The 26,089-nt window shown below is 42.1% G+C and overlaps 1 protein-coding gene across 1 annotated transcript in view; it reads left to right on the top strand.

The window, feature by feature from the left end:
• The window catches only part of RHOF (ras homolog family member F, filopodia associated), a 97,951-nt gene that overhangs the window by 24,775 nt on the left and 47,087 nt on the right, over positions 1 to 26,089 (top strand). The window contains exon 2 of the mRNA XM_077461969.1: positions 12,606 to 12,693. Within this exon, the coding sequence (XP_077318095.1) occupies positions 12,606 to 12,693 (88 nt within the window). The remainder of the gene's footprint in view (positions 1 to 12,605; positions 12,694 to 26,089) is intronic.

The raw sequence follows: 26,089 nt of genomic DNA on the forward strand, positions 1-26,089 counted from the left end.
ACTCTGCAATACTTACCCTGCCAATACTCTGCAATACCCTGCCAATACTTATCCTGCCAATACCCAGCCATACCCATCCATGCTCAGCTAATATTACAGTGGGGGAGATGGCATGGATATTACAGTGGGGGAGATGTATATTGCAGTGGGGACTATATGGTGGTGGCATTTTCACAGCTTTTTTGCAAATTCAATTATTATTTGCTGATCCTCGGATCACATCATTTTCGGAACGATACGATCCGTGAGTTTTTTGATCCATTGCACCCCTATTTGTTGTCAACCCTCCTTGACCACCGTTAAAGGAGGAAAGTCTCAGAACTCATCCTGCCCTCGCAGAGGAAGCACAGGATGAAATATCTTGAGGAGACCTTGCAGAAGAGTTTAACATCTTTCCAGACTCTGGTAGGTTACAGGCTCATGGAATAGCTAGTTTTGAGGCTTCTGTTGGTCAAAGGAGGAGTAGTGGAAAAAGGGGCCGTCTCAGTGATGCATTTCAAATTTTTTTAGTCTGCGCCCAGGGCTGTCAGCTTCATAATCCCCATCCGCAGGATTTGCATCATATGGTGGAAGATTATCTAAGGGCAAAAACAGACGTGGAGTGCTTTCCAGTAGACGATCCACTGGGTTTCTGGGTCATGAGAAAAGGCCACTAGCCAGAACTTGCCAAGTATGCAATTGAGCTGCCCTGCATCCAGCGTGCTTTCCGAACGGGCATTCTTTGCTGCCGGAGGTTTTGTGACAGATAAAAGTGTGTCTGTCCACAGACTCTGACCTGCTGACATTTGTCAAAATGAATTGGTCCTTGATTAGCACGGCTATCAGACCCCTGATGTCGATGTTGCTGATTAAGTGTTATTGGGATCTCGAATCTCTGCAAGACTGTTTAGGCTTCCTAGCTTTGTGGGTGTTGACTTTATCTTGAAAGTGGAACCTCCGCTGATCGGAACCCCCTCCCCCCCCTCCGGTGTCACAATTGACACCTTTCAGGGGGGAGGGGGGTGGAGATAGGTATTTTCACCCACTTCCGGGCATAGACTCCCACGGGAGTCTACGCCATTTCCTGCCCTGCCGCACTGTCTGCTGGGACACACACGGGTCCCAGTGACAGCGCGGAGATCTCCTATTGCGCGGCTCGCGCATGCGCAGTAGGGAACCGGGAAGTGAAGCCGATTCGCTTTACTTCCTGAATCCCTCACCTCGAATGGTGGCGGCAGCAGCCGAGGCCCGAGCGGTCGATCGGCCTCGGCTGCCGGCATCGCTGGAACCCGGGACAGGTGAATGTCCATTTATTAAAAGTCAGCAGCTGTAGTATTTATAGCTGCTGGCTTTTAATATTTTTTTTTTTTGGGCAGAATCCCTCTTGAAGTATTTTTTGGGTATAGGTTTCATGGGCACAATTCACACCCAAGGACAAATTCATATCAAGAGCACCTCTAGAAAGTTACGAGGTGAAGGCACCACCAACACCCAAAGACCAATTTTTCCACAACTTTTTGACCGAGGCATCAAACTACAATTTCTTTTTTTTTTTTTACAGCATGGCCAATTCTTGATTTCATCAAGAGTACCTTTAGAAGGCACCACCAACACCCAAAGCTCTTTTTTTTTTTTTTTTTTTTTTTTTTCCCACACCTGTTGCTTCTATCTAAGTCTGCAAAGGAGACACCAGACTTTATCTAAAAACAAATTGTTAATTGTTAGCCTGAGTGTGCTATAATTTTGGCTTCTTCGTATAGAATTTTGCACCACTGTGAGCAAGCCTTATTTCCATCCAAAGTTTTCCAAGAAAACGCTAGAGTTTATCCCAAAAATCTCTAAGTTGTGGCCTTATACAGACTGGCTCCCCAAGCTGTTGTTTACTAAATATAGAAAATCAGGGAAAATCAATTTTAAACTTTTTTTTTTTCCTCCATGTATTTTTATATACAAATTGCATAAGTACCTGAATCTGCTCATCGTTTGCAAAGCAGCATTGAGACTTGGAGGAAGGGGCAGCATTGGTAGTCATTCAGTCTTTGCTGTATGCAAATGTGCTGTGGGGACATGGCAGTAAGAAGGAGCAGAGTGAACAGCGTTGGTGAGTTATCAGTGTTGCACTTTCATTGTCTAGTAAGTAGGCTGTGTGGCAACATGCCCATATTCCTCAACTCTAACAGAAACTAAGTTGCCCTCCTGGCTGTGCTTCCTGGCAGAGTTATATGAATTACTAAATTAACGGAACAGAATTGCAAAATGCATTGGCAGGTAAGACCGTTCACATGTGTGCGTCTGGTTTGTATTTACCTGTTTGCCTGGAGTCCCTTATAACCACTACACGGTCTCACTGTCTCAAATGCTTCAAGTGGTCACCTTTGAAAGCAAAAGTCAGCCTGTTTTTGGCTATCTTGCATACACCATCTAAAGCGTTTGCTGAACCTTACTCAGTGTGCCATTAGCACAATGTGCTCCCTGCAATGTCCCACTTTCAGGGTAAGCAAGTACCACCAGGCATGCAAGGTATTTATGCACTTGTAGCACCTTGATGAATCAAGATGCCATCTACAAACAGTTTGAAAGTGTGGCGTTTTTTGAAGACCTTGCTTTTGTAGGAGAGTTTAGCAGTTGTCTGGTCTAAATTCATCATTTCAAGCATCACAAAACCAGAAGTACTTCCTGTGATTGTAGGCTGTCATGCCACAACCACACAGATGAGAGCTTTGCATGCTTAACCAGCACAGGCGTGTACAGATACTGTTCAGAACTTCTGCTTCCCACACTTGTAGCAATATTTGTGAAGCAACTTGAAATGTCACAAAGGAAGTTAAATGCACTCACGTCATTCATTAATGCTGGCACATCTGTCTTGTCTAAAGTGCATCTAAGGTATCAAGCGTTGGGAAGTATGGAATTATGAACAGGTGGAAGATGCATTTTCTCTATTTGTGGTGGTGACTGTTGTCACTGTGGGGTTTATTTGCTAAAGCTGGAGAGTGCAAAACCAGTCTCACTTCTGCAGAAAAACCAATCCACTTCTAATCTCAGCTTGTTCAGTTAAGCTTTGCCAATAAAACCTGGAAGCTGGCTGCTTTGTATGCAGAACTGAGACTGTTTTTGCACTCTCCAGCTTTAGGAAATAAACCCCCTAGGAGATGATATTTTACCATTGTAGCTGGCACAGGAATGGAAATCCTCCAGTGGAGACTTTTACCTCCCTTGGATAGCTGTCGCATGATTTCCCCTTACTTTTGGAGAGATTCTATCTCTTCCCCTTGTGTCTGAGACACAAAGTAAAGCTCAGCAGTGTGTAACAGACCGCATGAAAACCCCTACCAGGGTACAAACCTTTAAGCCTAGTACACACGGACCGAATGTCGGGCGACATTGGCTGGTTTAATAGAAACCGGCTGATAATTGCCACGTGTGTACTGCTGCCGGTCCGACAGAAGCCAATGGCTGAGAGCACTGACCAGAGTGTTCTGAGGTGGGGTTGCAGTACACAATAGAACAGCAGGGGAGATCGCTGTGCTAACATCGGATAGTTAGTACACCTCCCAAGCTGTCAGACTTTTTTTTTTTTTTTTCATTCAGCCCTGCTAGGTTGGATAAAGAAAAAAAGTGGTGTGTGTGTGTGTGTGCAATAAGCCTTTAAAGTGATACTAATGTCTCTTATTTTATTTTAAAATGACAACAAACCTGTTATACTTGCTCTGTGAAATGGTTTTGCACAGAGCAGCCCAGATCTTCCTCTTCTCAGGTCCCTCTTCAGTGCTCCGAATGAACTGGGAAAAGTTTGGGACTTTACATTACATTTACATTACATACGTCTCCATTCTTATTGTGTAAACAAGAAAGGGATATTGGGACTTTGAATGAGACATGTAAACATGGCCAATGAGCGGACAATATAAAAGAGTATTGCTCATTGTCCTAGAGGCAAAAAGGCATAAAAAAATTACATAAAATGTGTGTAGGATTGCAAATGATTGTCGCATCATGAGAAAACGGTAAACATGGTACTTGGCAAGGGTAAGGGGTGAGAAATGACCTCCATAGCAACAAATCACTGTAAAACTGGATGATACAATAAAATCATGAGTAAAACACTGTAGAAGAGCGTGTAGAGCCATCTGTAGGGCCATACTGCATCTGTCCAAGCCTGACGCGTTTTGTTGGATAATGCAAACTAATGCAAAATGGTTTAGTAATAAAACAGTGAAGGTATTATGAATGGAAGGGACAGAAAAGACATCCCTTAAAAACTCACATCAACTGTGTATGTGTAGCCAGAGGATGAGGACTGTCAGTGATGTCTGCCATGGGAGCTGACGTAACGAGGCACATGAAGAGGCCGGGAGGGGAGGGGCAAGTCAGACTTAATAGCTACACTTAGGAAACCTCTAGCAACATGGGACAAAATACTACATGTACTTTGTCCCGTCGGGAGCAGCCCTATGTAAAACATTGTAATCTTTTTTTTAAATGCAGTTTTACATTGATTACATTTTTTTTTTTTTTTTTTTTGCTTTATTTTTTTTCCCTGTACTTTTTTACATAGATTTGTTTATACTTTTCAAATCAGTTGTACGCACTAGAGTGACCTGTTAAGCAGCTTGAGATATGAATTATTGTAATGCTATTCTTTGAATCTACAAATTCTAAATGACAGTCCCAGGATCTGCCCACATAAGCCATACCAAGCAAATACTTTAAGGGTAGTTGACCACCTGCTGTCCCTGGATAGGGAATCTTCAAGGGTGTGTATGCTGTATCCTGGCCTAGGCTCACAAGGCCCAGGCCTAGGGCAGCACATTGCAGGGGGGCAGCACGGAAAGAGTCCCGTCAGTCTTATGGGATGGACTGGGCTGAGAGGCAAATTAGTCTAGCGCCCCCATAAAGCGGCCGCACTGCTCCCAGTATGCGGACGGCCGGCATTCCGCAACTGTGGAGGAGAGCGCTGCATCTAATTCTGACTGTCCTGTCATCCTGGACCACAAACCTTCCTCACTGTGCTATGTTTTCTGCGCACCATTGCCATGGTTATATCTTCTTAGTCCTCTCCATAAAATTATCAGAAATTTGTGCTTAAAGTAGAACTATAGGCAACTTTTTTTTTTTTTTTTCTTTCATTTTGGATAGAATAAGGGAGAGTTATAGCCCCTGTCAGTTTATTTCTTACCACCCCTGTCCCATTGCAGAGATTTCACTTCACTTCCTGCCCCCCATAGCCAAATGGGAAGTGAGAGGAAATCTATGCAAATTAAGGGAAAATAATGTCCCCACTTGAAAATATCAGGGTGTGCCTTAAACAGCAAAGGGTGTGGCCTGGACAGGAAAGGGTGGGTCATATTTAAATTAAAGGAAGCACGAGTTTAGTCAGGCCTAGGGCAGCACAAAACCTAAATAAACTACTGGGGATGTAATAAAAATGATTGGCTTATATTGCTCCCCCACCTGTTCTTTGAGTATTGCTGTGTAGAGTGTTACAGCAGGTTATTGCCAAGTCAAATTCTGCTAATTGAAAACAGTCATGGGCGTAGCATAAGGGGTTGCAGGGGTCACAATCGCAACCACGCTCCTAGCTCCAGGGGGCCCCTGAAGCCTCCCTGTCATTATTATATCCCCCACAAAGTCCAACTCCGATCTGCCCTAGGGCCCCACAGCCACATTCCAATACTGGGCTTCCACTTTGCCTTCCAGAGTCCACACCCCTCTGTTCTCATTGGCTGGGGAGAAGCTGTGAGCCATTTCCTGAATGGAGAGGTGCATGGGGTAAGAACAGCCCAGGATTTGAAGTGTCTGTGCTGGGTGCTGGCAACATGGAATGGTAACCAAGCTCAGTGAGTTAAGAGGAGAAGTGTGCTGTCCTGTAGCCACGATGGAACTGATGTTACTGGTGAGGTAAGACGCCGCTCAGTGTCTCCTAGTCACCAGTTGGGATTCTTTGTACCCCCCCACCTGGAGATGTCTGCTTACCCCACTTTCCTGACAACTGGGAAAAAGACGCACACCTCTGGGAGGTGACCTTTCCTCAACACCTGCCAACACTGACAAAGAAACCTTCAGAAATGTCAAAAATAAGTCCCTTAACACCTCCTGAGGGGCTGCAGGCTCCAGATTTTGTCATTTTGCATCGGGGCCCACAAGCTTCAAGCTACGCCTCTGAAAACTGTATTTGCATTTAATAATCCATTTATTTGTTAAATTGTGTAAACTGCTTTTGAGCACCAGAAACTGAAAACCCTATTTAATTCAACTTTGTTATTCAGAGCAGACCCACCCATTCATCCATCAATGTCTCCAAACTTTCATTCTGTTGAGAAATAATTTTGAACTCCCCCAGCAATTCTAGCTGTGGCCATCTTGAGTGCAAAAAATGCTGTTCTGATGCATTCCGGATGCATTTCTGCATATGTGTTTGTGATGCATTTACGATGCATTTTCTTTTTCTCCACCTTAAAGGGGAACATGTGCAATTTTGGTGAATTTTACCACCTTCCAGTACTGTTCAGTGCAGAAAAAATGCAGCATGTTTTTACATTTTTTTTTTTTTTTTTTTTTTCTGGAATTGACCGCATTGGTGTGAAAAAAGGAAATGCCTCTGAAGACTTCTGGGATGCATGACGACATTTTGGCCTAGGCTAGAAAGCATGAAGAAATGATAGAATTGTATTTATTATTAATAATTTAAAAAAAAATATATATAATTTTTTTTTTTTATGTAATATCCTATTTTAGTGACTAATGCTAGCAGGATAGGGAATTAAAAATAGTTGAAGCGTTTGTTAACCATCCCCCCCCCCCCCCCCCCCAAAAAAATATAGCATGTTCTACAGCACCATGAAATAATACCAGCTGCTCCAGTCTCTGTGTTTTTTTTATTAAATGCCTTGTTTCCTGGGTTTCAAAGTGGCTCCCTGTGATCACGCGATCGGCCTCCTCTCCTCTGTCCGGTGTGTCCTCCTCTGGCTCCTGGGGCCCCGTCCATGTCCTCCTCTGGCTCCTGGGGCCCCAGTCCATGTCCTCTTCTGCGCAAAAAAAGGAAGCATTTAAAAATTATATATATATTGTAAAAAAACTGCTGACAGTCCACGCCTCATCAGTACTGCATATTAGTGCCACTGTCACATGACTTTAAAGTATCAGTAATCCGGGTGAGTACTGGGGGGGGGGGAGAGAGAGAGTGAGTATCGGCACTTGTACTCGGTCTTAAAGTGATATCTGCAACCCTAGTGATATAGTTTACAGTGCAAGTTTGGTGTAACTTTTTTTTTTTTTTTTTTTCCCTGCAAAAAAATGTCCAGCAAAACAACACTTGACAGCAATATACAGTATAAAAGATCCGTTATTTTTAAATCCTTAAAATCATCTAGCCATTAGAGAGCAATGCATTGCCCTAGCAAGGTCAAGTGACCAAAGCTTTCTGAGGTGGTTTTTAAGGATTAGGGGTTCTGCAGAAGGGCCAGCATAATTCCTGGCATATTTCCTCCACCTGGGCAGCCCAGGTACAAGGCACAGCCTGTGATGGACATGAATGGCCTGTACTCTTCACTTGAGCAATAATACTACTGTATACTGAGTACAGCAGTGCACAGCCTGTGATTGACATGCATGACCCATATAATGTACTTATAACATGACTGTGTATACCGAGTACAGCAGTGCACAGCCATTTGTTAGTGACAGGCTGTGCACTGCACCTGGAAATACTCCAGGAGTTGCACTGAACGGGCTGAGCAGATCCGTGTGCAGAAGCCCTTAAAATGTTTTTCGTGGTTCTACTTTACTGTTCCCTTTTCAGAATGCATGTTCATGAAATCCTCTGCATGTGGCTGATATTTCCATTGTGTGTCGGGGAAAAAAAACAAAACGCATTCTGTTTGTTTTTGCCAAATATGTGCATTTCTGTTTTTAGCCCTACAATATAAAAAATACCCATAGATTCTAGTAGAAATACACTCCACTCCTAGTTTCCTGTTTGGGCTGACAACACCGTGCCTTTTCTCGACTGAAATGGCAAACAAAATTGCCCTGCCCAGTTCTTTTGTGCTAAACTACATCTTCACAACATAGGTACACAGTGCTTTGTAATTCTAGATAAAAACTGGGAGGGCTGATTAGACTCATTGAGATAAAAACAGACAGAGTGAACAAGACAAAGGACAGCTCTGGGTTTCTGACAGTATCAATAGGTATTTTGAGCAGATATACAAAAATGGTTTCAATAGTATATATAACAGACCAGCAACTAAGAGAAGTTTATTGCTAGGCATTTACATACTCAGCCTCACTGCTTAACATGTGAGGCATTTCAGGACTTTTACAGCCACAAACACGACTCAGAGTCATAATGGCACTTGTAGCTCTACAACAGCTGGAGGGCTGAAATTTGGCTACCCCTGCTCTAGGGGCTAAGGCTGGCCATAAACTGTGCAAATTTGGTTGCAAGAAACACAATGTTGACAGGGGAACCCCTCCCGTGGAGCCATTGTGTTCTCATGCGGGAAACGCACTGATTATTGCTAGCGCCTATACCAGCCACTTGCAATAAGCGCATGTAAAATCCAGCAGGCTGGTTGTACCCTAGTTGATCAATCAAGCAGCTTGGGTACCTTCAGCCTGCCCATACAGGCAGTCACCGGGTTCAAAACCAGATATGTTCTGTAGGTTTGTTCTTAGGTTGAATTTTGTATGCAAGTTGGAACAGGTGTATATATTTTTTTTTTAGAAGTGCAACTTTAGACAATTTTTTTTTTTTTAACATAGGGAAGGGTTAACACCCCATAAGGATTGTTTTGCTTTCTGTGATCCTGTTAGAAGATTTCACCTCCACTTTCTGTCCCTGTGACAGTTGGATTTTGAAAATTGTGGGTTGTCATGGAAACGAGGATTGGTGGTAAAGCTTCAGTGGAGAAACCTTATCCCCACGATAACTCTTACAGGGGTGAATTTCCCTTCCTAGGGGTAGTTTTTTTTTCTCACTTCCTGTTGTCTCCTTCCGTTTGTAAGTATGCGTCATATGTAAGTTGGATGTTTGTAACTTGGGGACTGCCTATACATCATTCGAATCTCGGCCAAAATTTGAACCATATATGATAAGCTTATAAAGGTTGTAAAGTCAGAAGTGTTTTATTTTTTTTTTTTTATTTTTTTATCTTCATGCATTCTAACGCATGAAGATAAAAAAAAAACCTGTGTGCAGCAGCCCCCTTCGGCCCTCCTAATACTTATTTGAGCCCCATCTCTGTCCAGCGATGTCCAAGACTCTCCCTCCTGATTGGTTGACACACAGCAGTGGCGCCATTGGCTCCCGCTACTGGCAATCAAAGTCAGTTAGCCAATCTGGAAAGAAGGGGCCGTGTCGCAACTTCGTGTCTAAATGGACACAGGGAGCTCAGCTTGGGTGCCCCCATAGCAAACTGCTTGCTGTGGGGGCGCTCAACAGGAGGGAGGGGCCAGGAGCACAGAAGAGGATTGAACCTGCTCTGTGCTAATCCACTGCACAGAGCAGGTAAGTATAACATATTTGTTATTTTTATAGAGAAAAAAACAAGACTTTACAATCACTTTAAGCTACAGTCGGGAAAAAAAAATTTAGTCAGCCACCAATTGTGCAAGTTCTCCCACTTAAAAAGATGAGGGAGGCCTGTAATTGTCATCATAGATATACCTCAACTATGAGAGACAAAATGTGGAAACAAATCCAAACAATCATATTATCTGATTTTTGAAAGAATTTATTTGCAAATTATGGTGGAAAATAAGTATTTGGTCACCTACAAACAAGCAAGATTTCTGGCTCTCGCAGACCTGCATCTTCTTCTTTGTGAGGCTCCTCTGTCCTCCACTCATTACCTGTATTAATGGCACCTGATTGAACTTGTTATCAGTATAAAAGAAACCCGTCCACAACCTCAAACAGTCACACTCCAAACTCCACTATGGTGAAGACCAAAGAGCTGTCGAAGGACACCAGATACAAAATTGTAGACCTGCACCAGGCTGTGAAGACTGAATCTGCAATAGGCAAGCAGCTTGGTGTGAAGAAATCAACTGTGGGAGCAATAATTAGAAAATGGAAGATATACAAGACCACTGATAATCTCCCTCGATATGGGGCGTCACGCAAGTTCTCACCCCGTGGGGTCAAAATGATCACAAGAACGGTGAGCAAAAATCCCAGAACCCCACAGGGGGACCTAGTGAATGACCTGCAGAGAGCTGGGACCAACGTAACAAAGGCTACCATCAGTAACACACTACCCATCTGTGGTTTGCTAGAGAGCATTTGGATGATCCAGAAGAGGATTGGGAGAATGTCATATGGTCAGATGAAACCAAAGTAGAACTGTTTGGTAGAAACACAACTTGTCATGTTTGGAGGAGAGAGAATTCTGAGTTGCAACCAAAGAACACTATACCTACTGTGAAGCATGGTGGTGGCAACATCATGCTTTGGGACTGGTTCTCTGCAAAGGTAACAGGACGACTGATCCGTGTACATGAAAGAATAAATGGGGCCATGTATCGTGAGATTTTGAGTGCAAACCTCCTCCTATCAGCAAAGGCATTGACGATGAAACGTGGCTGGGTCTTTGAGCATGACAATGATCCCAAATGCACTGCCCGGGAAATGAAGGAGTGGCTTTGTAAGAAGCATTTCAAGGTCCTGGAGTGGCCTAGCCAGTCTCCAGATCTCAACCCCATAGAAAACCGTTGGAGGTAGTTGAAAGTCCGTGTTGCCCAGCGACAACCCCAAAACATCACTGCTCTAGAGGAGATCTGCATGGAGGAATGGGCCAACATACCAGCAACAGTGTGTGACAACCTTGTGAAGACTTACAGAAAATGTTTGACCTCCGTCATTGCCAATGAAGGATATATAACAAAGTATCAAGATGAACTTTTGATATTGACCAAATACTAATTTTTCACCATAATTTGCAAATAAATTCTTTCACAAATCAGACGGATTTGTTTCCACATTTTGTCTCTCATAGTTGAAGTATACCTATGATGACAATTACAGGCCTCTCATCTTTAAGTGGGAGAACTTTTGTGGCTGACTAAATACTTTTTTGCCCCACTGTATAAATATCTATATCTAATTCCATTTAATGTAAAAATTAAAGGAAATCAATTATGCAAACAGGTGAAATATACAGAAATATTAATGTTAACGCTGTAATGATGGCAAACAATATAAAGTTAATTTTATAAACCTTTTCTCACAAGATTCATACTTCTTTTTTTTTTTCTTCTTTTTTCTATCTGAAAACAGGTGAAAAAATGTGTGAATCCTGGGTGAAAGTTGTGACTCTTGTTTGAAAGCCTGCAAACATTTTTACTTTCAACATGTTCCTGACTTCCCAAATAAATAAATAGTAATAAATAAAATGAAGACCTGCATAAATATAGAGTATGTGTCAGTGGTAACAGATGACCTTGTTCAATAAAGCAATGTTAAACCTAAGAAAATGTATCAGGGTCTTGTTTGCACTATGGACAAATAATTTTTTTTATTTTCATAATGTGGCAAAAATCAGGGATATATGAAATGAGATAATGAGAGGTATTTTAGTAGATAAGAAAAAAAACCTGTAGAAAAAAATTGGAATAAGAGCAGGACAGAGAGTGTGGTAAGTAAAGCAGGATGAATTGGGGGGGGGGGCGCAAGAACAGGGGGTTTGGGGAAGATGAGAGCACAATTGCTATAGAGTTAAGCCTGGTACACACAGGCCAAATATCGTGAGACAATGGTCGGTTCCAAAAAAGGGCCGACATTGTTGGCCATTTGGCCAGCTTCTGTCAGATGAGCTTGTTGGAAAACAAGCATCCGATCGACTCCCGATCATCGCTCTCAGCCAATGGCAGAGAGCACTGATCGGAGTGTTCTTGCTGGGAAAGGATGGGGCAGGGGAGATTGCTGAACTAACTTTGCATGGTTAGTACAGTGGCTCCGACCGGAGCTGATGGTGGTGGTGTGTGTTGTGTTTTTTTTTTCCTCAACCCGTCAACCAGAAAAAAACCGAATAGTGTGTTCCCAGCTCTAGTGGGCCATTCGCAGGGGGGGGGGGGGGGTGTTATCCCATGGTTTAGGTGCCCAAGAAAGATTTTCTATACTACTTGGAATGTACAAAGTATAATCTGTAAAACCCATGTATGCCTGAATGTGTTGCCTCCATGGTTAATGTAGGTCGTGCTTCTTGTTTCCAGGCCCTAGTGGGGTTTTTTTTTAATCATTTTCTGGAAAGGTCAATGTAAGTTAGCTTGTATGTGATATTCTTGCTTCCAGAAGGCTCCAAACTTTGGACAAGACTAGAATTTTTTTTTTTTCTGTCCACCTTTATTGGCTCTTCAGGGTTTTATGTTGATGAATTCATTAGATATTTCCTTTTTTCTGGTATGGGAAGGATCAGCCCTCAGACAGAAGTGTTCATAATTGCCGCAAGAGAAAACCTATATGGCCTAAGTAGTTGTACTAATCGGGGAGAAATGGAAGTAAATATATATATATATAACGGATGTAAAAAAAAAAGAGACTAAGTTCATAAACTAAAATATTTGTTGATATTTGTAAAAACATGTATGTAAGTGTATATAAATATTTTGCTTTCTCTCAACAGCAATATGCCCCATCTGTTTTTGAGAAATATACAAGCAGCGTCACTATTGGGAATAAAGAGATATTTCTTCATTTGTATGATACAGCAGGTATGTTCAATGTAATTATATAATTCTATATAAAATGTAAATTTTCATGTCATTAGCTCTTTTAATACACCCAGGGATACCAACTTTACAGAAATCACCTGTTCTCTGCCATTTCCTCCCTCTGCTTTCAGGGCTGTCCTTACAGGTCCAGCCCAGCATACCTGTTGCTTTATTTAAATTTACATTCAGCCTGGTTGTGTCTGTACTGAACTAACTGCAGAGAACAAGGGATGCATGTACTCTACAAACCAGCTTTCTTAGGCAGCCTATAGATCATTTGATTTTTTTTTTCAACACTGATCTTGTTTGGGGGGGGGGGGGGATGCCTCCCGCAACGCTATTGTCTCCTGCTGGCAGAGGGGGGGGCTACAAGGAGCGTTCCCAGCCAGCCGAACACAATGATTACTGCTAGTGGCTATTGCAGCTGGCAGTAATCCAATCTAAGAAAATCAAACAAGCTGGTTGTACTCAAGTCAGTCGATTGATTAACTAATCTACCCATACATTGATCAAATCTTGGATGGTCCCTGCTAAACTGGCTGAATTTCAATCCATGTATGGCTTACTTTAGACCTCATTCAACTGGGCGCTGAGGCCCATACACCATGAATGGGCCATTTTCATGTGCGGCTGGAGCCCCCAGTTGCTGCCATCTAAGTCTGAGGTGGCAGCAACTGCACAGATACAGCTGCTCATCCTAATTTGACCAGTGTGCGGGTTAGCAACCTGAACACACATTGTTTGTCTCTGTTCAGGGGCTCTCAACTGCACCACATGCCTGTCAAATTAGGATGAGCGGCTGTGTCTGTGCAGCCGTTGCATACCTTTTTAGACCTACAGTACATGGGCTGCTTGTATACAGCAGCTGTAGCTACATAAACAAATAGCCCATTCATGGTGTATGGGCCTCAGCGCCCATGTAAACGAGGCCTTCAATGTAAATTGCTTTGACTGTGTAGGGCAAAGCAGTCGTTTTTGATTTAATGCCTACCTTCCAGCAGCATATACTCTCCTATCACTTCCCCTGTCTATTTTTTCAGCTGCGTAATGCTGTAAGCTCCAACTTACTATATTCAGAGCTTACACAGAAATGGGGACTCCTGCCCCCATGTGATGGCACTGTACCAGTCACTAAGCCACAGCATTGTCAGGGGAGGAAAGGAAGTGAGTCATATGCCCCCCTCCCCCCATATTAGAAGACCGATAACTAGTCATCAGTATGGTCTGCAGGCTCCCTGCAGTGGATCTTCTTTCCAGTACTAACTTACCATTCCTTGGTCTGCACTGTCTCCATGTGGAATAACCACATTGGTAGATGCAGAGCTTTTCTTCCTCATGCAGCATAGTAGCTGCATCACTGAATCTCACTCCAAATCTTGAGAGACTAGCTATCGGAGGCATATAATGCTATGCGGTTGGTTCAGCAGGAGTGCCTAGGCACCTTCAAATACTGGGAAATGCCATTGCTATTTTTCTGTAGGAGTTAAAGACAAAAGGTAGAGTATCAGTTTACCGCTTAGGAAGAATTAAAGATGAAGTCTTTACTTTCGGGTTCAGGTCCATCTTAAGTGTCAAGAGCCAAAAAGCCCATGCACTTAGCTGCACATGTCTCTAGAGCAGGAGTGAGGACAAAAATATATCTGGGATATCTCTTGATGTGGCGCTTTTACAGCTGGCTGTCTAGAGTCATGAAATGGGGAGAAGGAAAGGGCTTTGCCTATCCTAAGCGGGGGCAGATCTCTTGAAATGGTACGTATATGACTGCTCACGTAACTTCTGGATAAAGGTTTTGAATAAGATAGTGGGTGGACCAGATTACTTTGCGTATTCTCATTTACAGCGCAGACTGACTGTAAACAAGCAATGTGTATGCTGGCCTCAGTCTGTGTTGACAGCTCCATAAGCACAGAGCGAACAAGGCAGCAGTAATGGGTTATCCTTGCTATATCCTATATAATTTTAAATCTGATATTGAATAGAACTTTTGCTTTTGAGAAGGGGACTCTGTCACTACTTTTGGTTTAACACATTTACTGCCTCCGTGGCAAAATATTGTTCCACCTAAATTGAAAGTTCTATCATGTAGGGTAACACCGGTACATATAAATGCCAGAGCCCACAGCTGCTTATACTCTTTTTCCCTTCTGTTGCTTGTTGATCTGTTCACCTGCCTTTTTAAAGTTGGGTGTATGTTTGTTTTTTGTTTGTTTTTTGTTTTTTAGGTTTAGGTTCTAATCCCCCCAGCCCCCCGTTTTCCGCTATCTGGTTGAAATCAGTTTATTTTATTCATCCTCCAATTTGACAGCTATGAGACTGCCTGCATGGGAATACCTGTGCAGGAAAAACAGCCTTAGCACGCATAATGGATGCATACGGATGCATGAGGCCCTACTGTCGCAGGCATAGTGATTTTTACCAAACAGGAAGCGAGGGACAAGTGTTTAAAAAGGACACAGATGGCAGTGAAAAGCTGTGTTCTGTCGCCCAGTACATTAAGTGGGAGGAAATCTCTGGTTAGCAGTAGAAATCCAACAGGTGTTCTATCCTTTACAAACCCTATCCCTATCCAAATCTTTTAGTAAATTCCTTTCCTCCCCTTTTGGACAAAGACAGGCTGAGAGGCACTTGGAATCGGGGCGGGGGGGGGGGGGATATCTATTTCTTTGTTCGAAGTGGTGTTTAAGACATTGACTCGAAAGGCTAGCAGTGGAGTACATATCTCTTTATCTCTCTAAGGTGTACATTATTATATTACTGTTCTGTATACAAATTGAAACAAAGCCAGGCTTGCTGGGGTTGGGGAAATTATGATTTTGAGGCAGGGTGCTGGGTATATATTTTATATATTTTAGTTCCTACAAGCTGAACTAAGAACTTAGAGGCTAACCAGAGCGTGATGGAAAAGGGAAGCAATGATCTGGCAGTTGTAGAAATAAAAGATAAACTGTAATTGATGATCTTCCTGTATATTGCTGTGACTGTAATTATGTTTTCAGGGTGGCTGCAACTATTCAAATAAAGGAAATGTTTATAAAGGCAGAACTTCTTCAGCTTCCACCCCCTGCCCGCAACCTTCTGGGACACGTCACCAGTCCCAGAAGGCTGCGGGACCATTCACCAAGCGCACTGAGGCTTGTACATGTGCAGTGGGCAGATGATTGTGAAGTTGCAACGAGTCACATCTGGCTGCCCACAGTTGAAATGCCTGCACAGAGGACCCAAAGATCAGTTAACTGGCCTGGGGGAGGACAGCGCTGGATCCTTGGACAGGTGACTGTTTAATAAAAGTCCATAGCTACAATGCATTCAGAAAGTATTCACAGTGCGTCACGTTTTCCATGTTTTGTCATTCTTCAAACCATACCCCATATTGACAACGTGAAAGCAGTTTGTTTGAAATCTTTGCAAGTTTAATAAAAAAAAAAATCACTTGTACATAAGTATTCACAGCCTTTGATCAATACTTTTTTTTGAAGTATCTTTGACACCAATTACAACCTCAAGCCTTTTTGAGTATGATGCTACAAGCTTGGCACACCTATTTTTGGGCAGTTTCTCCTATTCTTCTTTTGCGGGACCTCTCAAGCTCCATCGGGTTGGGTGGGAAGCGTTGGTGCACAGCCATTTTTCAGATCTCTCTAGAGATGTTCAATCGAGTTCAAGTCTGGGCTCTTGCTGGGACACTCAAGGAAATTCACAGGGTTCTCCAGTAGCCACTCCTTTGTTATCTTGGCTGTATGCTTAGGGTCGTTGTCCTGTTGGAAGATTAACCTTTGCTGCAGTCTGAGGCCCAGAGCACGCTGGAGCAGGTTTTCATCAAGGATGTCTCTATACATTGCTGCATTCATCTTTCCCTTGATCCTGACTAGTCTCCCAATACCTGCTGCTGAAAAACATCCCCACGCCATGATGCTGCCACCACCATGCTCCACTGTAGGCATAGCATTGGCCAGTTGATGAACGGTGCTCTTGGAAGAGTCCCAGTAGTTCCAAACTTCTTCCATTTACAGATGATGGAAACCACTGTGCTCATTGGGACCTTCAATGCTGCAGAATTTTTTTCTGTACCCTTCCCCAGATCTGTGCCTCGATACAATCCTGTCTCGGAGGTCTACAGACAAGTCCTTGGACTTCATGGCTTGTGCTCTGACATGCACCATTAAAGAGGAAGTAAACCCTGATGAGTTTACTTCCTCTTTCATTCCCTGCAAAGGCAAAGCATAATGGACTACTATGCATCGCATAGTAGCCCATTATGTGTCACTTACCTGACACAGGAGCCAGCGAAGTCGCCGTTGTCCCCTGTAGTCCGCCGCATCCATCTTGTTGGTGGGGTCTCGCAGCTCCACCGCCGTCATTCGGCGAAGCCGCGATGACGTCACTCCCGCGCATGCGCACGGGAGCCGACACACGCGGCAGCTCCGTCGCTGAAAATGCGCCGTAGACAGCGGTGCCCGTTTTCGGGCAAATATCTCCTAAACCATATAGGTTTAGGAGATATTGCTTGGACCTACAGGTAAGCCTTAATCTAGGCTTACCTGTAGGTCAAAGTGGTTTATAAGGGTTTACAACCACTTTAACTGTGGGACTTTATATAGACAGGTGTGTGCCTTTCCAAATCATGTCCAATCAACTGAATTTACCACTGGTAGACTCCAGTCAAGTTGTAGAAACCATGTCAAGTATAATCAGTGGAAACATGATGCGCCTGAGCTCAATTTTGAGTGTCCTGGCAAAGGCTGTAAATACTTACAGTAGCTCACAAAAGTAAGTACACCCTTCACATTTTTGTAAATATTTTATTATATCTTTCCTGTGTCAACACTGAAGTAATTACTTTGCTACAATGTAAATTAGTGAGTGTACAGCTGTATAACCATGGAAATTTTCTGTCCCCTAAAAATCAACACACAGCCATTAATGTCTAAACCGCTGGCAACAAAACTGAGCACATACTCCAACAACCATGTGCTGTGGTCTGATCAGACCAAGATGAAGGTATTTGGTTCAGATGGTGTCAAGTGTGTGTGTGGCGGCAACCAGGTGAGGAGTACAAAGACAAGTGTGTTTGCCTACAGTCAAGCATGGTGGTGGGAGTGACTAAAATTATTCATGGGAAAATATCCCAGGGGAGTAGGTATAAAATGACCTCAGACATTTATGCAGTATCAAAATTTAATAGTTTATTGGACACAGAATATTGCAAAGATAAACATCATAAAATGTATCAAACCTCCACCTGTCAGATTGATTTGTAACCTGATTGTATCCCTTCTAAATGATGAGAGCTACCTACACAGTTGCATATCTAGGGGGGCGTGGAACAATAATTCTGGGTCAATAAGGACAGTTTTGATTTTGGTGGTAATTACTTGTTCGTTTCCAAGTTGTAATAACCTTCTGTGGGAATAATAAGGATATAAAACACTGGATGTGAGATGGTGGTGGGAGTGTCATGGTCTGGGGCTGCATGAGTGCTGCTGGCACTGGGGAGCTACCGTTTGAGGGAACCATGAATGCCAACATGTACTGTGACATACTGAAGCAGAGCATGATCCCCTCCCTTCGGAGACTGGGCCACAGGGCAGTATTCCAACATAACGAACCCCAAACACACCTTCAAGCTGACCACTGCCTTGCTAAAGAAGCTGTGTGTAAATTTTAAGGACTGGCCAAGCATGTCTTCAGACCTAAACCCTATTGGACATCTGTGGGACATCCTCAAATGGAAGGTGGAGGAGCGCAAGGTCTCTAACATCCACCAGCTCCGTGATGTCGTCATGGAGGAGGGGGAAGAGGACTCCAGTGGCAACCTGTGAAGCTCTGGTGAACTCCATGCCCAAGAGGGTTAAGGCAATGCTGGAAAATAATGATGGCCACACAAATTGACACTTTGGGGTTATCTACTAAAGGAAAATCCACTTTGCACTGCAAGTTCACTGGGAAGTAAAGTCGCTGTAGATCCGAGGGGGACATGCAAGGAAAATAAAAAAACAGCATTTTAGCTTGCACATGATTGGATGATAAAATCAGCAGAGCTTCCACTCATTTCAGATCTACCCCTTAGATTTAGAGCAACTGTACTTCCAAGTGTACTTGCAGTGCAAAGTGGATTTGCCTTTTGTGAATAATACCCTTTGGGCCCAATTTGGATATTTTCACTTAGGGGTGTTGCCAGCGGTTTAGACATTAATGGCTGTGTTATTTTGAGAGGACAGCACATTTACACTGTTATACAAGCTGTACACTCACCACTTTACATTGTAGCAAAGTGTTGTCGCATGAATATAAAATATTTACAAAAAAATGAGGGGTGTACTCACTTTTGTGAGATAATGTATTTACATGTGATTTTTTTTTTTTTTTCCATTTTTAATAAATTTGCAAAGTTTTCAAACAAAATTCTTTCACGTTGTCATTATGGGGTTTTATTTGTAGAATTTTGATGGAAAATAATGAATTTAATCTACTTTGAAATAAGGCTGTAACGTAACAAAATGTGGAAAAAGTGAAGCGCTGTGAATACTTACCGGATGCACTGTAGAGATTTTGTAGCTGCTGACTTTTAATTTTTGAAGAACTGACCCAAGAACTGCTTTAAGCTGCAATGCTCCTTCATTCTCCCAACGAGTCGCATTCTTTTGTATGAATTGGAAATGTAAGTGGCTAAGTATAAAACAGATTAAAGTGTATCTATAGCTAGAATATTTTCTAGTTTCGGATAGAGCTAAGAAGAATGTCCCTGCTGGGAGAAGACAGTGATTAATGCTAGCTGCTATTGCAGTGGCTAATCGCAAGCAAAGCCGGCAGACTGGTTATACCCAAGTTGATCGATCCATCAACTTGGTACATTCAGCCTGCCCATACACGGTTCGAATCTCGACCGGTTCAACAGGAATCTGATTCGAACTGTCTATGGCTGGCCTAATCGCAACACCTGGAAACGTAAAAATGCTTGTTTAACCATTTTCCGCCCGGAATATAGCAGAATGACCACTGGGGAAGTTATCCTGACTGGGGTTCTGCACTGATTATCAGTGCAGCACCCTGAGGATGCCCAACCATGACCACCAGGTAAGCCCACTAGAGCCCACCAGGGATGGCACTCTGTGTCCATCAGTGATGCCTCGCAGCGTCTCAGATCAGTGCCCATCAATGCTGCCTATAAGTGCCCTCTATTGCCACCAATCAGTACTCCAGTACACCGATCAGTGCCCTCCATTGCCACTGATCAGTGCCCATCAGTGAAGAAAAAAAAACTTATTTACAAAGTTTTGTAACAGAAATGAAGAAAACTTCTTCTTTTTTTTTTTTTTTTTTTTTCTCTTCAAAATTTTCTTTCTTTTTATTTGTAGTCCAAAAAATAAAAACCCCAGAGGTGATCAAATGCCACCAAAAGAAAGCTCTATTTGTGGGGGAAAAAAATTATATAAATTTTGTTTGGGTAAAGCATTGCATGGCCACGCAATTGTCATCTCAAAATGTGAGGGCGCTGAAAATTGGTCTGGGCAGGAAGGGTTATAAGTGCCCTGTATTGAAGTGGTTAAGTAAAGTAGGGGAATTCTAAAACCCCTGTCGGCTTTTTTTTTTTTTTTTTGTTTGCTTCCGAGTGCAGATTTTCCCTCATCTCCCTGTTAAAAGGCTGTCCCCAAAACTAAGGGTGAGAGGAAATCTCTCTAACGAAGCTGTGGATAGCGGTAAAACCTGACAGGGGTGCTAACCTTTACCCATCCTTTAAAAAAAGTTTTGGCTATAGACACATTTTAGTATAATCCCTTTATTCAACACTAATTTGGTTTAACAGATTAACGTGGAAAAGTATAGTCTAAGGTTGTTTTGGGACATCTGATATCCGTACCAATTGTGTCATTCACTATAGAGGAAGCTCGGAATTGATCATATCATCATTTTTGTTCCAATACAGAAAAGCCAAGGTGTTTGCTATGAACATTACTTTATCTGTATTCATCAAGAATTAACATTTCAGCTTGGGCATTGTTGTTAGTGTGTGCCAAGAATTTCTTATCTAGGGCAACTTGGCTTGTGTGCTTTTCACTTCAAAGTAATTACTTTTTCTCTGTTCTGACAGGCATGTGTGTATTTCACTTCAAAGTAAATGTATTTTCTCTGAATTTAAAAATGCTGCAGCCTGTACAAAAAGTAGGTAGTTGGTATTCTGTAACAGCTTTTGAGAGGTCCTTTTTAAAATGGCCCAGCGTCCTTTCCTAAAAGTTGAGTTGCAAAATTTTGTTTTACCTGAGGCTGCAAAACTGGGTATAGAATGGGCAGCAATGTTCCATTCTGTGATTATCATAGTAATGTTTAGTAAAAGAAAAGGTTTAACGAAACCGCATTACCATTCAGAAGTCCTGCCGTTCTACAGAATTGTACTGGTTTTGCTTCCTATCACTTTCAACAATAGGGCTCTTGTCAGACGCCGATTGTAACTATGTAACTAAAGTGCTTATCTGGCAGAGAGCCACTCTGTGATCTAGAGCTTGGCTGTGTGAAACTACCAAGGTCTACCAAGTAAAGGTTGGTCTTTTTTAGTTTGCAGTTACAGCCAACAAGTTTAAATCCTTAAAGGAAAACCATACTGAGAAACATGGAGGTGACTGTTGCAGACTTCCTATTCTGCATATACCAGCCACCTGGCTGTCATTTTGTCATACAGACCTTTTGAATACTTTGGGTTACTAACCTAGCACAAGTATGCAGATAAAGAATTTTTGTATTATGTTGAGTATTAAAGCAAGGGAGTTGGCCAAGTGGCATGCAAATAGAGAGTCCTCAAAAAAGCAATTCTACTGTAGCACTAGCTTGTGCACTGATAGGGTATTAAATAAATACATAGTCCAAGAGTAATGGGAATCTTGTCTCGGGGAAGAGGACTTGTGAAAAGGGGCGGTGACAGTCCTGGAAGTCAGGATCAACTGTCCATGGTACGCAGCCTCTACACAGCCATCTTGGGAAACCAGGCTCAGAACAGGAATGGCAAAAGTGCAGAGTATAAAAGTCCACTTTTGAAGATGCGAGAGAACATTGGGACTGGTAATGAAACATCACCCCAGACTTGACAAAGCGAGTACTAGCCCAGAAATGCATTGTGTGTTCCACCCATGTGCCGCCTGTTTCTGCTGCAGCCCAGCTGGCTTAAGCCTAGTACACATGATCAGAAAATCATACAAAAAATATAGTTTTTGGATAGATGGTACGATTATCTGATCGTTCATGCACCGCTTTTGTCTGAAATTATCTGAAGGGACAAACAAGTTTTTTCTCGTATGATTCCAGATCATACTATTTTTGTTTAATCATTAGTTTTTGTTCCACAAATACAAAACAAATACAATACATTACATCACTTTCCGTTTATTCTGTCGTATGATAATTTTTGTAACTTTAGTAATGGCTTCATTTTCGATCTGGAGACTAGCATGCAAAAAAATGTAAAAAATTTTTTTTTATAAACTCATTGTGTGTACTAGGCTCTATATATCTCTCCAGTGAACTTTCTACGGTTTGTGTTTTCTAATTCTGCAGGCTGCCGGTCTTCCTCCGGTACCTGCAGTTTTACATTAAATTGAGCAGTGTGTGACTCCTGGCTCTTATCGCCTTCACCTCACTGGTGTGCTGTGACCATGTATCATCTGATGTAATAATTTGTTAGCAGCCTGCATGTTCTCTGTTACATGTAAGTGGATGCTGTTTTTATCGTCAATAAAGTGGATTTTTATACAGACATTGCTCTGTGTTTTTTGTCTTTCCAATAGAGATTTGTCTGAGGTTTGTTGCAAATCAGCAGGTCAGGTAGATTATCCAATAGTATGCGACAAACTGAGTAGACTAACATTTATTTCACATGTCTACCCTGCAGATCTTGATAATCTTGGATAAAGGGGAGAGTAAAATCTGTTATTTGCACTTGCTCTTTGGTCTCCAAAAACATCTGATGGTCTCCTTCTTGGGTCAAACCTCAATTGCCATCTTGTCAGTGGCCTTTCTGTTTAGTGGTCTTTAATGTGTCAAGTTTCCAAAACATTTTTCATCCATAGCCTTGGATGTTTTCATTACTATTCCACGTATCCTTATGTCTAACTAGGCCAGTGATGGCGAACCTTGGCACTCCAGATGCTTTGGAACTACATTTCCCATGATGCTCATGCACTCTGCAGTGTAGTGGAGCATCATGGGAAATGTAGTTACAAAACATCTGGGGTGCCAAGGTTCGCCATCACTGAACTAGGCAATCCAATGTTATAGGTCCCTAAGGATGCATGGGTATTTTTTTTGTTTGAGAAAATTTACATTTTTCAGTTCATTTGCTGTGGTTTATATGTAGTATTTGGTTCTTTATTAATTGAACAGAACCAAAGTAAGCTCCAAAGATGTGACGTATGACACAGTTGCTTAACACGTTTTTCCCCATATGAATGTATGAAAACACATTGCATTTCCTCTAATTCTGGCCAATTTACATAGTGGGTTTAGAAATTCATTTAAAACTTGGCTTGTCTGGTCAGCAATCTGTGCCCAATATGGGGGTTTGTAGAATTGATGGTTTTAACAAAGTGCTTTTCGTATGAATCGCACAAGGCATATATTTTATGTAGAGGACACATTATTTGGTGAATCGGGATTATGTCTACATAATGAATTATGGCTTAAAATTCCATGCATAACTCTGAAATCCTACATGGTGTCCCCTAGCCCTGAAGATGACAAAGCTAGAGGGATTTAACGTTTATGTCTGTTTTCTTTCAAACCATACAAGTTTACTTTAAATGTAAAAATAGTGTTGGGTATGACTGTACATTAAAGTGGAAGTAAACCCATGGATTTAAACCGTTAAAAAAAATAAAAAAATAAAATAAAAAAAAAAGGCATGCCGGGAATGCTAACTGCACATTGGCTGTGCTCTCAGCCAAACTATCAAACCATCCAATGGCTGGTGTCATAACGAATCGCATGTGCAGCACCATAGCAGTTGAAGATTAAACAGAGGCAAAGATGGCAGCTTCCTTGGCTGAAAACGATAGGGGAGTTTACTTACACTTTAAGGCTCCATGCACACTAACGTTTTTCATAAGCACAGAAAATGAGGGATTAAAAAATGCTAATGGCGTTTGTACCAGCTTCTAGTAGCAGTTTAGTAGCTTTTAGGAGCATTAGCATTTTCTTGGCGTTTTTTGCAGTACATGAAGAGAAAAAAAAAAGCTATTCTATTAGTAGCTTTTTAAACATATTAGAAGCAATTAGGCGCATGCAGCATTTTTTCTGCTGGAAAAATGCTTTAAGAAACTCTGCAAAAATCTTCTTTTTTTTATTTTTATTTTTTTTCTACTCCTAGATGCTGAAGCTCCCAAAAATGCTAATAGCCTAAATTAGTGTGCATGGAAACCTAGGATAACACTATTTAGCTTCTAGGGGCTTTAAAAAAAAAAACGCTAGTTTGCATGGAGCCTAAAAATAGTGCCTTGAAAAAGTATTCATACCCCTTGACATTTTTCCACATTTTCTGATGTTACAACCAAAAACATAAATGTATTTTATTGGGATTTTATGTGATAGACCAACACAAAGTGGCACATAATTGTGAAGTGAAAGGACAATGATGAATTGTTTTCAATTTTTCTTCCCAAATAAATATGTAAAAAAGTGTGGCGTGTATTTGTATTCAGCCCCTCTGAGGTAATACTTTGTAGAACCACCTTTTGCTGCAATTACAGCTGCAAGTCTTTTGGGGATGTCTCTACCAGTTTTGCACATCTACAGAGTGACATTTTTGCCCATTCTTCTTCTTTGCAAACTAGCTCAAGCCCTGTTAGATTGAACAGCAATTTTCAAGTCTCTAGCCAAAATTTTGCAATTGGATTTAGGTCTGGACTTTGACTGGGCCATTCTAACACATTAACATGCTTTGATCTAAACCATTCCATTGTAGCTCTGGCTATGTTTAGGGTCAGTGTCCTGCTGGAAGGTGAACCTCTGTCCCAGTCTTAAGTCTTTTGCAGACAGTAACAGGTTTTCTTCAAAGATTGGGATTCCTTCTTCCTTCTTTCTTCCCTGCTTTAATCTTCTCCACAACTTTATCCCTGACCTGTCTGGTGTGTTCCTTGGCCTTAATGACGCTGTTGTTCACTAAGGTTCTCTAACAAATCTCTGAGGGCTTTACAGAACAGTTGTATTTATATTCAGAGTAGATTACACACAGGTTCACCAAATGTATCAGAGTAAGGCCCCTTTCACCCTGAGATGGTTTTCAGGCGCTACAGCTCTAAAAATGGCACCTATGTAGCGCCTGGGAAAAAAATGGCCCCTTTCACTCCAGGGGCTTTGACACTGGAGCTGTGCGCTGGCAGGACGGTGAAAAAAGTCCTGCTAGCCGCATCTTTGGAGTGGTGTATTCACCACTCCTACCCATTGAAATCAATGGGGCAGCGCGGCTATGCGGGCGGTTTTGACCCTTTTTCGGCCGCGAGTGGGGGTTAAAACAACCCCGCTAGCAGCCCCAGACCGCCGCTAAAACGACGGTAAAGCGCCGATGCCCACACCGCCCCAGTGTGAAAGGGGCCTAAAGGGGGCTGAATATTAATGCACACCACACTTTTCAGATATCTCTTTGTAAAACATTTTGAAAGCCATTTATCATTTTCCTTCCACATCACAATTATATGATAGATTTATTGTGTTGGTCTATCACATAAAATCCCAATAAAATACATTTACATTTTTGGTTGTAACATGACAAAATGTGAAAAATTTCAAGGTGTATGAATACTTTTTCAATGGCACTGTACCAGAGGATCCTCTGCTGAGCTCTGATCATTTGTGGGTTGTTGCTAATTTTTTGGCAGCAGTTGAGCAGTATTGACTGGTTGCATCTTCAATCCCAGCTGTTTGGTAATTTTAGGGGATATTTCTCAACCTATACACCTTTGGGCTGCATTCACACTCGGGTAGCGTTTTCAAGCAGAAAATTGCGAGAATTTACCACGATTTGCGTTTTTCTTTTAACGCGATTTTGTGCAGGGCAAAAGGTCACCAATGTTAAAAGAAGAAAAACGCCCAAATCTGCTCAATTCGAGCAACAAAAAAGGGTCCGGAACTTGTTTGAGCTTCAGGCGTTTGGCTTCAGGTGACATGGAGTGGAGATGTGAACCATCTCCATTGAGAATAATAGATTTTTTTTCCCCTCTAGTGTTTTGTAGCTTCAGGCTTCAAGCTACCAAACGCTCAGATGTGAATGGGGTCTTGGGGATATATAGTCTCCTGCTGAACTTGCTATCAGTAAAGTACTTTTCACCATAGTCGGCATAACTTGCTTAAATATTGACTGTTGAGAGTGTCCCAGGAACAGTATGCAGATATTGCCTTGCCCAAAAAATGATGCTGA

Source organism: Lithobates pipiens, unplaced genomic scaffold, assembly GCF_037356315.1.
Source record: "Lithobates pipiens isolate NorthernLeopardFrog02 unplaced genomic scaffold, aLitPip1_a1.2 Scaffold_3, whole genome shotgun sequence".
In the NCBI taxonomy this organism is placed as follows: domain Eukaryota; kingdom Metazoa; phylum Chordata; class Amphibia; order Anura; family Ranidae; genus Lithobates; species Lithobates pipiens.